This window comes from Sprattus sprattus (assembly GCF_963457725.1).
Source record: "Sprattus sprattus genome assembly, chromosome: 9".
Lineage (NCBI taxonomy): Eukaryota > Metazoa > Chordata > Actinopteri > Clupeiformes > Clupeidae > Sprattus > Sprattus sprattus.
Genome location: NC_137928.1, coordinates 24,397,908 through 24,412,208, shown reverse-complemented (window position 1 = coordinate 24,412,208; position 14,301 = coordinate 24,397,908). Strand labels below are relative to the sequence as shown.

At 44.0% G+C, this 14,301-nt stretch overlaps 1 protein-coding gene across 8 annotated transcripts in view; it reads left to right on the top strand.

Annotated features, from left to right (window-relative positions):
* msi2b (musashi RNA-binding protein 2b) overlaps positions 1-14,301 on the top strand; it is a 227,191-nt gene that overhangs the window by 200,820 nt on the left and 12,070 nt on the right. For all 8 annotated transcript variants that reach the window (XM_080844891.1, XM_080844889.1, XM_080844890.1 and 5 more), the window contains one exon: positions 10,489-10,701. In XM_080844891.1, coding sequence (XP_080701017.1) covers positions 10,489-10,701 — 213 coding nt within the window. The remainder of the gene's footprint in view (positions 1-10,488; positions 10,702-14,301) is intronic.

Sequence of the window (14,301 nt, the reverse complement as noted above, 5' to 3'; positions counted from 1 at the left end):
GAGAGAGGGAGTCACGCAGGATCACCTCATTCAGCAGAGGGCAGACAGGGGGAATATCAGTGCACACGAGGATGTCACCTGTAATTGGTTATAGAATATGCATTTAGGCATGGTCATTATCACTGTGAAGATTATGTTGTTATAAAATAAAGAAATTACCACGGGTTTTACGTGATGGTTTGATGTAAAAATTGCATAAAACTGCCCCATATATCACCGGATAAATACACTTTAGTTAATGAAGCCAATTGCAGTTTTAAAAGGACAATGTCTGTATAATCACCTTTCCAGATGGGGTCTGTGGTATCGCTGGAGAAAGTGTCAATTCAGTCAAGTCTAATTCAGAAGCACATGGATGTTATGTCTTCCTTCCAAACTTCCTCAGTTTCTGGTTCTTGCGACAGACATGCTCTGTATTGCAGTCAGACTGTCTCATTATAATTATTCCATGCCTCATAATGATTCTAAGGCATGTGAGAGTATGATTGGTCGCTGGCCATTTGACAGAAGGATGAGAAAGAGAAAAGAGGTGAAGAAGAAAAGATGAAGAAGATGAAGAACATACTATTCCCCCCTTGATCCACAGGCACACTGTGGTAGATTAAAGACTCCCCCATTCCTCCTCTGGAATAATGTAGTGCCCCTGGCGCCATTTTAAAAACATTAGACCCGTGCTTTAATTCCCATGTAGCCTCCATTTTGCATTTGAATAATGTGATCGGCTTAGCTACTGTCTGAGCAATAGCTCAATCCTTTCCCTCCTGGTTGGTTTCGAACTGTGCCTTTTCTCACTGTCATTTTCCCTACCCGCCTTCCTATGGAAATCAGTACATATGCCATGAAACAGCAAAGCTGTGTACGACTTCATTTTCAGTGCAGTTGTTTCAACTTTACCTCCATAGGGGTTACAAAAAAATACATTTATATTACCATTACATTTATTTCTTATCATATTACTCTTGCATACATACACATGTATGTAGATGTATGACGTATTTCCATTATTTCAGGAAAGATGTGATGGCCGAAGCATATCCTTGTTGCTTTATATTTTTATGTGGGGATATGGTATAATTGGTGAAGCTTATTTTGAAATGGAAAAGCGGAGTCTTCGCGGTTCTCCTGGCTCAATCACAAAGGGAAAGGGAGCTCTCTGAGAAAGTTAACATGAGAGTGTTGGCTGGAGAAGTACTGTAACGTTAGCAGGGAGAGCTTTGACTTACTAGCTTTCTCCTTGGATGCTACTGGTGGGATAGTTGACTCTTTGTGGTAGAATTCATAATTCTGTTACAAAAAATATAATGTTAAGCTAATCACTGTAGTTATATTGTAATGATAATGTTTAGCTAATCACTGTAGTTATATTGTAAATATCATGTTCACCTAATCGCTGTAGTTATATTGTAAATATAATGGTTAGCTTGTCGCTCTAGTTATATTGCTGGTGATGTATTTTCTTGTAATTTGTGGTTATCACTGAGATTAGCTATGTTATATGCAGTTTTGTGTGTGGTAAAGAAATGAACACGTACGTTTGTATAACAAGCTAATTTAATGAAGAATTGTTTAGGAACTCAAACCATAAAGTAGACATACAAATATAAACATTGAACCTTCTTTTATCCCTGCATTTAAAGCACATTAGCCTAAGTCTGACATCAAACAGATTTTAAATAGTTTTTCTACCGCACTGTAGAGTTACCTGGGGACTATTTGCTTCAGCATTTCCTCAACTTGGTGATTTAGCTGAGAGCTAGCCAGGGTTACATATACTACCTTTTAAAGCCAGTATGTGCTTTCAAACTCCCTACAGTGACAAATAGACTGGGAGGTAGCTCTGTGCTGAGAGACCCGAGACTGTCCACAGAGCAGGAGCCCTTAACTGGGAGAAGAAGCTCAGTAGTGGAATGGAGCAGCCTGTGTGTCCTGTCCAATGGGAGACTGCTGTAGTGAGCCTGTGTGTCCTGTCCAATGGGAGACTGCTGTAGTGAGCCTGTGTGTCCTATCCAATGGGAGACTGCTGTAGTGAGCCTGTGTGTCCTGTCCAATGGGAGACTGCTGTAGTGAGCCTGTGTGTCCTGTCCAATGGGAGACTGCTGCAGTGCGGTGGCCAAGAGCTCTGTCTCAGGGTGACTAGTGAGTGCTCTAGTTTGGCCCTAGCTTCCTGGTTCTGGCGTCTTTGGGGCATCCCTGCAGACGTCCTTCCCCATCTATGCACAGTTCTCAACATGAAAGCTTACGTATGCTCAAACGTACTCATACACATGCAGATTCACACACTCACTCCTCCCTTCCCACGTGCCTCACATAACCTATTCACCTTTTCTTACAGATAAACACACACACACACACACACACACACACATACAAACTCACCTTTAAACCTGTTCACACATTCACAGGCTGTGAGTGTGTGTGCATGTGTGTGTGTGTGTGTGTGTGTGTGTGTGTGTGTGTCTGTGTGTGAAATGGCGGTGGAAGCGGTGGTGGCAGAGCACTGTCACTCTGCATTAAGGCCACACGGCAGACAGGTCCACTCCTGCAGCTGAGCCTCCCTCTCCTCTCATGACTCCCCTCACCTCTCCTCGCCTCCCCCAGCAGGGCCCCCGCGCTGCAGGTGTAAACTAGGCCATCGTCACCCCCATCCCCCCACACACCTCCCTCCTCTCCCTCTGTCCCTCCACCTGATGACACCCAGCAGCGGCTGCTGGAAATGTGAAATGCGCGGCTCATATACGTCTGTCGCCTCCCTGTGATGAAGACAGATGTGTTTTCTCCGTCTCACTGCTGCCATTGTGCAGCCTTTTTTTTTTATAGGGAACCTGTCCAGATTTTGATGGGATGTGTTTGTGTGATGTGTGATGTGTGTGTGTGTGTGTGTGTGCAAGTGTGTGTGTGTTCAAGTGTATGTGTGTGTGTGGGGTGTGCGTGTACCTGTGTATGTGAGTCCCTGTTTGTGCGTGTGTGGCATGCATATGCACATCTGTGTGCATGGTTGTGTCTAAGTCTGTGTGTGGCATAGATGTGAGCGTCCCTCTGTGTGTGGGTAAGTGTGTGTGTGTGTGCGAGTGTGTGAGTGTGTCCTGACTTGTATGAGCGTGTTTGTGTGTGCGAGTGTGTGAGTAAGTGTGTGTGTGTGTGGGTGAGTGTGTGTGTGTGTGCATATGTGTGAGTGTGTCCTTACTTGTGTGAGTGAGTGTGCCTGCAAGCTGGAGATAGCCAGTGATCAGTCAGTAGACAGGACGTTAATGCTGCTCCACCAAATATTACGGATATTTCCTGTATTAAATATCCATTATGCAGGCCTATCTGAACACCAAATGACACACTATTATCTATGGATTATTTATGAAACATATTCGCCATCTGAGAGGGGGAGAGATCTGCCTGATAATTAGTCACCTATTCAGATAGAAAAAGGGCTGTTTCAAATGGAATGGGAAAGCCACTTCAGGCAGCAAGGCTGGCAATTGTAATATTTTTGAACAGACAAAGGTGGTGATAGAGTTGGCTAATTAGAGATGCTCCCTAATTGTATCCTAATTTGGAAACATATTTGATAAGGTTATTGACACCCTCTTCACAAAGAGTGCCAGAGAGAACTCTCATTGACTCGCATGTACAGCAACATACCCAGGCTCACAAATATGGCCCAACCACCCAAACGCATAGACACACAGACACAAAGACAAGCAGACACAGGCACACACAGACACATGCACACACAGACACAGATACGCACACACACACACACACACACACACACACACACACACACACACACACAAACAGAGACAGTTACGCACACACACACTCACATAAATTGAGTTCATAAATGGAGTGGCGTGTGTCTCGGGGAGAGGGACTGCAGGGTCAGTGCTTTTAAAAAATGACAGTGTTTTGTTAGAGAGCACAGATTCCCCACTCTGGTGCCCTCAGATGTATTCACCGTCTGTGACATCCCCCGCTTGAAGTAGATGATTGTGTGAAATGTTATTTCCAAGGTTGGCAGTGGTCCTTGAAGGTGTTTTTTTTTTTTTCTCTCTCTCTCTCTTTTGGATAGTGCTCCAAAACTCACCGTGCAAAAAATGTCAGCGCCCCCCCCCCCCCCCCCCCCACACACACTCTTTCCATATTCTTTGTGAAAAGCTATATTCAGAGCTTTAAAAAGGCAATATTTTGCTTACATCAACAGGCAGATTGTGTTAATGCACTGCTGACGAGTCAGGTTTAAAGCGTGGTTTCATACGCAGTGACCCATTTTGTCTCTAGAGCCTGGTGCACATCTCAGAATGGGCTTTTGGGCTCCTTCCTCTCGTCTTACCGGCTGCTTGTTTTCCCTTCCCTCTTCCATAATACACCACTGATTTTATTGTGATGATCCAGTGATCAACAATTTTTGATGCAATGATAGGCATTTGTACCGCACTGATTGCTGAGCTTCTTCATGAAAAAGAGAGATTTGCCATAGCTTCTTCATTGTGCCTGTTTCTGTAGTGTATTTTCTGTGTGCTGATTGCAGCAGAAATGAAAACCCCCTGATATATATTTTTTTTATTTAGAAGTAATTTATTTCTACATTCATTTTGTTTGAGCAAGCAAACTAGCATAAGGCACACCATGGCAGGAGCAGACAGGAGACAGCAGTCTCTGTGTTGTTTTGTTTCGCACCTGTTCAAAAGGTGCCCTCATTTTCCCCCTGCAATGAACTACACTACTGCCCCCATGATGGCTTAGATCAGCACATAGGTGGAGGCAGACCAGGCCCCTGCTCTGGCACTGAAGAGATAAACAACTCTGGACCTCCCAAGCTATTCTCTTCTTTCTTCAAGGCAAAACTGGAGAGGTCGTAGCAGTAGCTGTTCCATAGGCACACACACAGACCCGCAGCTAACAACCCCGCCCTCTCTGTCCGTGTGTTTGAAGGCTTGAGAGAAGCAAACAGGTGGTGGTGGAACAGCAGATCATCATCTTTACATCTAATTGAACCTGACACGGTCAATTGCGCCAACACACTCGGCATGTGTAAGCGGTGTCGGCAGTACTGAGGGGGATCACACACAGTCTCTGCCCAGGCCCTGAGGCGCGCTCAGAGCAGAAGGGCTGGGCGTGATGTGTTACCCACTGCAGTTATTGGGCCCTTGAGAGGGGGCCATGAGACCGATGCAGAAAAATAAAAGCGATATCTCTTTTACTCTCTCTTTCCTTCTTTCTCTCTCTCTAGCTCTCTCCCTCCTCCTCCTCCTCTCCCCCTATCTCTGTCTTTCTACCCCCCTCTCCCTCCCTCCCTCCTCTCCCCCTAGATCTCTTTTTCTACCCAACCCCTCTCTCTCTTTCTCCTCCTCTCCCCCCAGATCTCTCTTTCTACCCCCTCTCTCTCTCTTCTTCTCCTCCAGTGAGGCCTGTATAGTCACCCTAGGGGCTTAGATATGTCACTTAACAGTAGGGCTAGTGGTCTTTGGTGTAGCAACAGTAATTAGCCAGCAGAGTAGATGACAGCTCTGAGGAGAGCCTACGAAAGCCCAGAACCTTCTGCCGGAGCACACGTCACTGTGCTGCACCACTATGCTGACAAATTGCCTCATTCGCCTCTCCTAACAGCTGATAAAACGGCTGCTTCTTTTAGGTGGCCGTCCATTCATGGCCTTATTTATATTCATGCTTTGTGTGTTTGTTTTGTCAGCAGACAGTATGTTTACTATCACAGTAAGAAAGACATTGACAGAGAGAGAATGAGCACCAACAAAAAGACATAGAGTAATGAAATGTCTGGCAGAGAGAGAGAGAGAGATAGGGAGAGGAAGCGAGAGATATCAAGTGAGATGGGGGAAAAAGGGGGAGTATGTGTGGAAGAGGTTTGTAGAGCGAGCTGGAAGCCGCCAGGTTTGGCTTGGAGGTGAAGGCAGGTGAAGGTGGGCAGGCGAGTGGGTGCTCCTGAGGGTGGAGTGGTTGGCATCCCTCAGTGGCGTGACCCTGGTCAGCTGACAGCTTTCCACATCCCCCTGGAGAGAGATGTGTGGTCAGAGGAGAATGAGACCAATCGGTCCTTCTGTGGGTTAAAGGGCCACTCTCCGCCAGATGTTTCCCAATCGGCACACATCTGCACACTTCCAAACGAACGCCGCTCATGCCGTCTATGCGCGATGGTGTACCCTCTGTCGCTTTTACCCCCCACCCTCCTCTCCACCCCTCTTCCTACGTTCATTTCACACACGCGCCACGCCAGTCACATAGCACGCCTGCAGAAAACAGGAGTGACTAATAGCTGGAGTGGAGCGCACGCCGCCACCACACCCACCTGGGGCTGCGGGCGGTGCTGAGGCGAGGGTCTATTCATCAAGTCAGACACGATGCGCTCACACATCCATCTCCTGCTCCAAAACTCAGCAGCTCAACGCTATCAAGTTTTCTTGTGTTTTTGGCTTTGATGGAGAGGAAACAGATAGGCACAGAGCTGTGTGGAAAGAAGACGTTGTCCTTCACTATATATATACACACAAATGTTATCCTACAGAATATATGTGTGTGTGTGTGTATATATATATATATATATATATATATATATATATATATATACATATATTCTGTAGGATAACTTTTTTCCACACAGCTTAGTTTAGTAGAGTATACTATAGTTTCCTGTTTTTAGGGCTCAGTAGTTTTTCAGGGGAGATGAGCATGGAAGCAATTACTTTTCGCAAAATGGTGAAATTGCAGATAAGAGATGTGTATATGTATGTCAATCTTGTAGGTATTGTTCAAATGGTTTATTCATATATGTATTTTTTCCCTCCCATCTCTCCTGGAAGTTCCTGTGATATCTGCGAAGGCATAAATCATGCAGAGCCCCAGTCTGCAGCCAAGCAGAAAAAAGTACGGCAGTCTGTAAGAGGAACATCAGAAGCAAGACACTATTGTGGCAACTTTGATGTCTCCGAAACTGTACATACTTAATTCAGAGCCGTCTCCTAGCCTCACCGGTACGCGGTCAAAGCAGTGCATTTGCATGCGAACAGAAAGGGAAAATTACCTGGCAGCAACGCTCAGGTTGGCTCCTTTTTTCCAGATGGTGGGTTTGTGCGGAGTCTGTAGTCAGGAAATGAGGATGAGTTTTTTTAACTGCATTTATTCCACCTTTTACGCAGATTACGCAGATGTGGGAAGTGCGTGAGTAATAAGAGGCCTTTGCTTTTGACGTAATTATTAGATGAGACCTACACAGCTCATTTATGTGTTTCAGGGAACAAAGCTGCCAGGTGTGTTTGCTGTGTGTCATATTTTTTTCCATGTCAGTCAGATTGATGCTGTGTGGGGGATTGCACATATTACACCAAAGGAACTGTTCCATTGTGTTTGATCAGAGGCCAGGGAATGGGAGACAAATGGAAATCTCTCTCTCTTTCATTCTCTCTCTCTCGCTTTCTTTCTTTCGTTCTCTCTCGCGTGTTCTCTCTCTCTCTCTCTCTCCCCTCTTACACCCCCAGCCTCCCACCTCCTCCTTGGTGTATAAATGAAAGGGAGGAGGGGCGGGGGGGTCATAACGCCTCGCTTTGTAAAAGGTCTTCATTTGTTTGTTGTTAAAGATCTAATTAAGAAGATGAGAGGAAATAGAATGGGACAGCGGCTTTCGTCTAATTAAGAGCCAGGGACCTAAGATCACTTTGAACCTCAAGGACATGCCGCTATTAACAGCCCCACATCAGAAATGCATTGCCAAACCTAAAGAGCATTTCTTCCCCCTCTCTGCTCTCCTTCTCGTCTTGTTCCTCTTAAGACGGGGCAACTGCTCAAGTGGGCATTTCCCAGCCTTTACCGTGTAGACAGAAGCACTTGAGGTCAATGCAAACTGAAGAGATGTCTCGTTCACTGGCTATTTTGTTAAATAATTAATCTCAGGGGAAAAGTGAGCTGAATGCTCTCCTATCAAAGCATTGCACTGGGAATGAATTCATATGTTTGATCTCGCCAGTGTCATGATATTCAATTAAAAAGACCTTGTTCATTTTCCAGGTGTTGGAAACAACAGGTCAAGCAACCGTCATGCAACCTGCAGCCTTGTTATTCTTTTCCACTGTCCAACCAGAGAGTGTAGTAAGCCTGACGTAGCAGAGAAGCACCACCCTATTATTGGAATGAGTATGTGCTCCTCTTTGTTGAGGCCTTGAATCAAATTCTGCAGTCACAGAGACATTGTAAAGAGTGATAAAGAATCTTGGTGATTTCCCTGCCATGGAAATTGCTTTTTGCCAAGAAGAGAGAGAGAGAGACAGAGAAACAAAGGAGGTTAATCAGAGACAAGCATCAGAAACATCGCAGAGAACAATGTGGGAACATGACTTGGCTCAGACAGTTTTGTATTTTGTGCAGGCCTGTGTTTCTGAAAGGCCTGAAAAGGCTAAATGGCTTAACCCTGTGCATGCAGGCTCTTGATATGGTAAGCCAGGAACAGAAGCTCTGTGTGTGTAGGGGGGGCGTTTGGAGCTGGGTAGGTGGTCATTTTTGGCCAAATGGTCATTTTTGGTGGTCAAAAGATAACAGGCCTTTCATGAGCTAGTACATCTGAGTGTGGACGATGTACATCATTGTGTCTCGTTTGAATGTTTGTTTCAGTGGTCTTTAAATCCTCTTCTCGCCTTGTTAACTGTCGCCTTAAACTCATTAGCGTGCCGTAACAAGAGAATCACTGAAACCATTGAATGTGCAGCCATCCACCAAGATCTCTCCCTGGCCAGAGCAGCTGTTTGCTCTACCCAGCACCCCTCTCCTGCTTATCTCAGGCGGCAATGAGAAGGAGGTGGAAAAAACAGCAAGGAGGGTACAATCAGTCATAGTCATGACATTGAGCGTTTGACTCTCTCCTCCATAAATAGACACCGCAGCTGACTCATTGTTCTCAGCTCTGGCCCATAATGCATCGTGTTCATTACCCAGAGTTACTGTGTAGGACCTGCTGTAGAAAAGAAAAAAAAAGGTTTTAAAAAAAGAAATTAAGCTATTTCTTCAAACTGATTTCCTGTCATGACATGAGTAATAAGAAAACTCTCTATCACTTAATAAACGAAGCCCCACGAAGCTCCATATTTTTTCTCCCTGAAATGTATTTGGGCTGTTTATTTTATGTGAGCAACATGGGAAAACTGCCGTATATTTGGCCCATAATTTGGGAGAGCTGGCAATCTGCCAAGCAGCAGGGAAATAAATACCATAAAGGTTTTTCTTTTTTTTTGTCCTGGACTGTGGCAGCATGTGTGCGTTCCAAATGGGAACCCATTCCTCTTGTTTATGCAGTGTTTGGCAGGCCTTTGATGATCTCATTAGTATTTACTAAGCGTGTGACAGTTCTGCTGGTCATCTGTGCCATTTTAAAACACATATGGCAGGAGAAAACAAAGCGTGAACTTGCAAGGTGGTGTCAAACTGTAATTGATCCGCAGCTTCTGGCTTGTTTCAACACACTCATACAAATGCACACAAATCCAAGCACACAAACACAGGTATCTGCCAAGGCACTGTTGTTTGCATAGTTGTGATTGCCCCGCACATTGTCCATGTATTCTACTTCTGTGGCAAGGGAAGGCACTGTAGGAAACCCACATTTTGTCTTTATTTTGTCTTTGCCATCTGGCTGGTTTCTGGTCTTCTAAGCTGTTTTTATCCGTAAGCATTTACTGTCCTTTTCACATCAATGCAAGATTGATAGGAGGATTATTCTGGTCTGATCACCAGCATTTAGACAAACAGGAAGAGGGTATTGATTTGATTTAAATTACATTTCCCCTCCCTAACTGCTGTTTGTGGTGACTTTCTCTCTCTCTCTCTGAGCGGTGTCAGCTGACAACAGTGGCTTTTTTTGGGTCTGGTTGAAAAGATTTGTATTGACGCTGGTCGCCTCTGGTGAAACAGGACAAATACAGGAAGGTGGAGGCGTGTGTTTATCCATTCCTCCATTTGGCTGAGGCCAGTATTGACTTTGCCCAGTTTCGATCTGCAGTGTTTGGTGCTAGTGCAGCTTCCCATGTTTGGCAAGAACACGAGATCTTCTCAATACACACACACACACACACATACAGTACATCTCTCTCTCTCTCTCTCACTCTATCTCTCTATCTCTCTATCTCTCAATAACACACATACACACATACACGGATACACACACACACATAGACACACACACACACAGGCAAGTGTTATTGAAGTGGTGAGGGCTGGCAGAAGGGTGCCAACTCTGAGAAATACCCACCCCCCCCACACACACACAAAAAGTATAAACAATACACAAGCCATCATCGTTTCATCGCTCTTCATGTACCGCCGGTGTACCACATCAATGCCATGCCAATGTAATGACAGCAACAAGTCTACTATGTAACCATACTATGCAAAAAGAAACCACTTTCCACAATGATGGAGTCCCCCTCCCTCCTCCTCCTCCTCCTTCTCCTCCTCTTCCTCCCCCCCCTCCCCCCCCCTATGACTGTTATCTCCCAGGGTACCCCGATTACGGGTTCTATTCCTCGCCCAGCGACCAGAGGGGCCCCGCGTTCTCCTTCGCGGACTACGGCTCCCTGGGGCCCCACCCCCCTCAGCTGCTGCACAGTGAGCATGCCACGTCCGCCTGCCACTCCCCCCTGCAGCAGACGCAGCCCCAGCCGCAGCAACAGCAGCAGCACCTGCACAGCCCGGATCAGTTTAAGAGCCCAGGTGTGTACCCCCAAACCCCCCCCTCCTCCTCCCCGCCCCCCACCCCCCTCACTCATCGCCTGCACAGCACTGCAACCCAGCATTCCGTAACACATCGTCTCATCTCGCCTCCTCCTTCCAATGAGTGATCCATTGATTGATTGACACAGATTTTACTCTTTTTCCATCACGAGAGTGGGGGAGGGGAGGCGCCTAGGGGATCTGACGGGGATAAATGTGTGAAAAAAGAGACAAGGAGGATGTGTTAAATTAATGATAATGGTGGTGAAGATGATGATGAGGCGATGAAGACAAAGTGTGCTATGAGAGCAGGAGTGCGATGAATAATGTCTCTTGTTGGCACTTTGTTTGCATACTGGATGCTCTGCATGCTGCACGTCTTTTTATTTACAAATGCAACATCGTGTGTTACTTTGATTTTTTTTGCTCTTTTGTCATTCTCATTATTTTTTCCATTGATTGATTGTTGTTTACATACTGCCATGCATGTGTATTTGTCATGCTATATGCACTGAGCATGGAGTTAAAACTGTGTGTGACACCATCAGAAGACATCAACTCAAAGCACACCCCATTTAAACTCCTGCGGTATGCAGACATGTCAGTAGCAGTTACTTACTCACATGAAGAGTTCATCACAGCAGAGTAGGTCCTCATATTACTTATTTCTATGAAGGGGAACTTGGTCTCATCAGACCTGACCAAATCTATAGTACTAAGTGTCAAAGTGTAACCCTAAAATGTGTATGTAATGGCTTTATTTTTATTGACATAACTGAACTGTGATGAAACACATCAGTGCTGGTTTCACTATTGATGATATTGACAATTTATATAGTAATCTGCATTTTATTAGTTGAAAATGGCTCAACACACCATCTATTGATCCTTTCAAAGCCAATGCTGACGTAGAGTCAACTGTTTGGCAGGAATTAAAAAAAAAACTTCTTGTGTAGTCTTAAAGACCAGCACATGTCGTGCAGTAGGCTAATTGTGGTAAGTTGTTAAATGTTTGAATATGAATAATCGCATGCAAAAAAGAAGCATTTATCATCAGTATTCAAGTGCACAGCCATGCCATCTATAGTAAGACAAGGTTTGCGAGGTCATGCGTTAACCTAGCTATTAACTATCCCAGCTATCTCTAGCTTAGGAAACCATTTCCTTAGCTAGTTAGCTCACATAGCAACCATTGCAACCAGGAAACACACATTTGCTGCATATCCTGAAGTGAATTTTGGCAGCAGCTGGATTGCGTGTATACCGCAAGCATACTTCATTTGGTAGGACAAAAGCAATGAAAAAAAATCTGGATTGGCTTCAGTAATTTAACATGTTAAATATGGGGACAATGGCCATGATGTACGTAACTAACATTTTACACAGGTTAGCAGCCTAATTGGTATACAACCAGTCTGCACAGTATCAAGAACAAGTATGAAACACTCCTTGTTTTATTTAGTAGCAGTAACCTGACATAATATTTGTCGCAAGCAATTTTATTTTTATAGCTAGCTAACAAAGAGGCATTATTTTAATTGAAATATTCAAACAATTCATATGGATGCAAATCTCATTCATGTTTTCTGTTACATTTGATATTGTTTGTCTTATAAATTGGCATAATTTAATAGTCTAGGAGGAACTGGCTTGCTATTACCTCTGAGCTGGTCTAAATTGACTTTATAAGATACACAAGATATTAAGCATGACATCCATTCAGTGTGTCAAGCTGCTTATGTAAACCCTTTTCTCGAGTCCCCAGTCGGGTACTTGCACAGTATTCTACTACTTATGGGCTCCAAATATGTGAATGACAGCTAATTTAATTTTACAATCATTTTTTTCCAATACATGTTGAAGGACTGACAACAAAAGCTAATGAATAATAGGGCCTGAAATGTGTTGGTTGGATTGAACTGATGCTGTGTGCCGCTGAAGCTGCTCACCTATTGAGGCGCTCTCTTGATGCTGTTTAGGCTCAGTACTCCCAGCACCTGACAATGCATTTGGATAAGAACTGTTGACAAAAGAAAGCCTTGCCTGATGTCCTTTTCTCAACCCCAAAGGCTTTTGCTGGTCTGCAGATTTTGCCAATTACCAAGACTATAGTTTGCTGTGAAAACAAGAATGAGCCAGTCAGTAATAGCTTCCCCCTGCAATAATCGAGGGAAAGGGCCCTGATTAGAATACTAAAGAACACCTAGGGAAAAGGGAAAGATTTGGAACAGGACTATGACAAACACTTAACAGCCCAGTGTAGTACACTAAATCACATTCAACATGTCAAATGTATAGTTTATGGTAGTGCTTATAATCATATAGAGCATCCTTTTTTACTTGGTCCAGGCCTGGTAATAGACATTGTTGGGTGTAGTGCTGTTGTTTCACCTCAACCTATTTTTGGTGAGTTGGCATGTTGGGATTAGGAAATCATTTACCACTTCATCACCTGTGATTGGATGTTATCTTTCCATGCCGGCACAGATGAGTTTGTAGTACATTTATTCATAATGCTTTTTTTGGATCAAGGCTTTTAACTCCTGATTTTTGCTCCTCCAAATTGGTTTCCACTTCCTATGGGTTTCTTCCATTTCAATAAAATTTCAATTACATTTTATTTATATAGCACCAATAACAATTGAAATTATCTCAAGGTGTTTTACAGAGCCCAGAGCCTGAGACCTCAGGATTAAGGCGAAAGTGGCAGGGAAAAACTCCCCTTTTACCTGGAAGAAACCTTGAGCAGAACCCAACTCATAAGGGCAGACGCATCTGCTTGGCGATTCATTTATACATAAGGATAAACATATTAGCATACATGTGACAAATATACATGATACACACAAGATTACATGATACATACAAGATGGTATATACGTGATACATACAAGATACAAATGGAGAAAAGCAGCATTCAAAGAAGTGGTTGAAGAACAGCTTAGTGTGTAGACAAAGTGTTTATAATGCCAGTATGCAAATATAATAATCATACAACATATTTAGGGTCATACTCATAGGGTTCCTATTAATAGAATGAATTGATGATTGTGATCATATTAGCATATAAATGGTTTATTAAACTGGCAATCCGAATGCATGTGTGATGCATTGTAGGAAATGTGTAGTAGAACTTTGGACATGATTGTTACCTAGGAATGGGTAGCAGAAGCAGAGGATGGCAACACCTGCAGTGAAGAGTCTAAAGGGACCGTGGAAGAGAGAAGGCTCAATGAGAGAATGGAATTAGGTACTCTAATAGATTTAGTAGTTTGATTTACATAAACTTAAACGTAATCATAATAGTGGAGAACAACGGTCAAGGCAATCAGCATTGGAGGCAACACTGCTATAGGGAGAGAGAAGAGAGACAAGTTAGTACACAAATTAAAAAAGACATGTTCCACTTCTTTTTCTCTGGCTTCTTTCCATACCTTGGACTTTTCATTTCTCGTTTGAATCTCTGTCTCCTGAGTCTTCAAGTCCTGTACATTAATAGACCTCCCTCCCAATGAATATCCAAGTGGACTAAAAGCTTCCGGCCACGGAGGGGTTTGATTTAATATTCCCTGTTAATGGAGACTGTCACAGAGAGCTGGA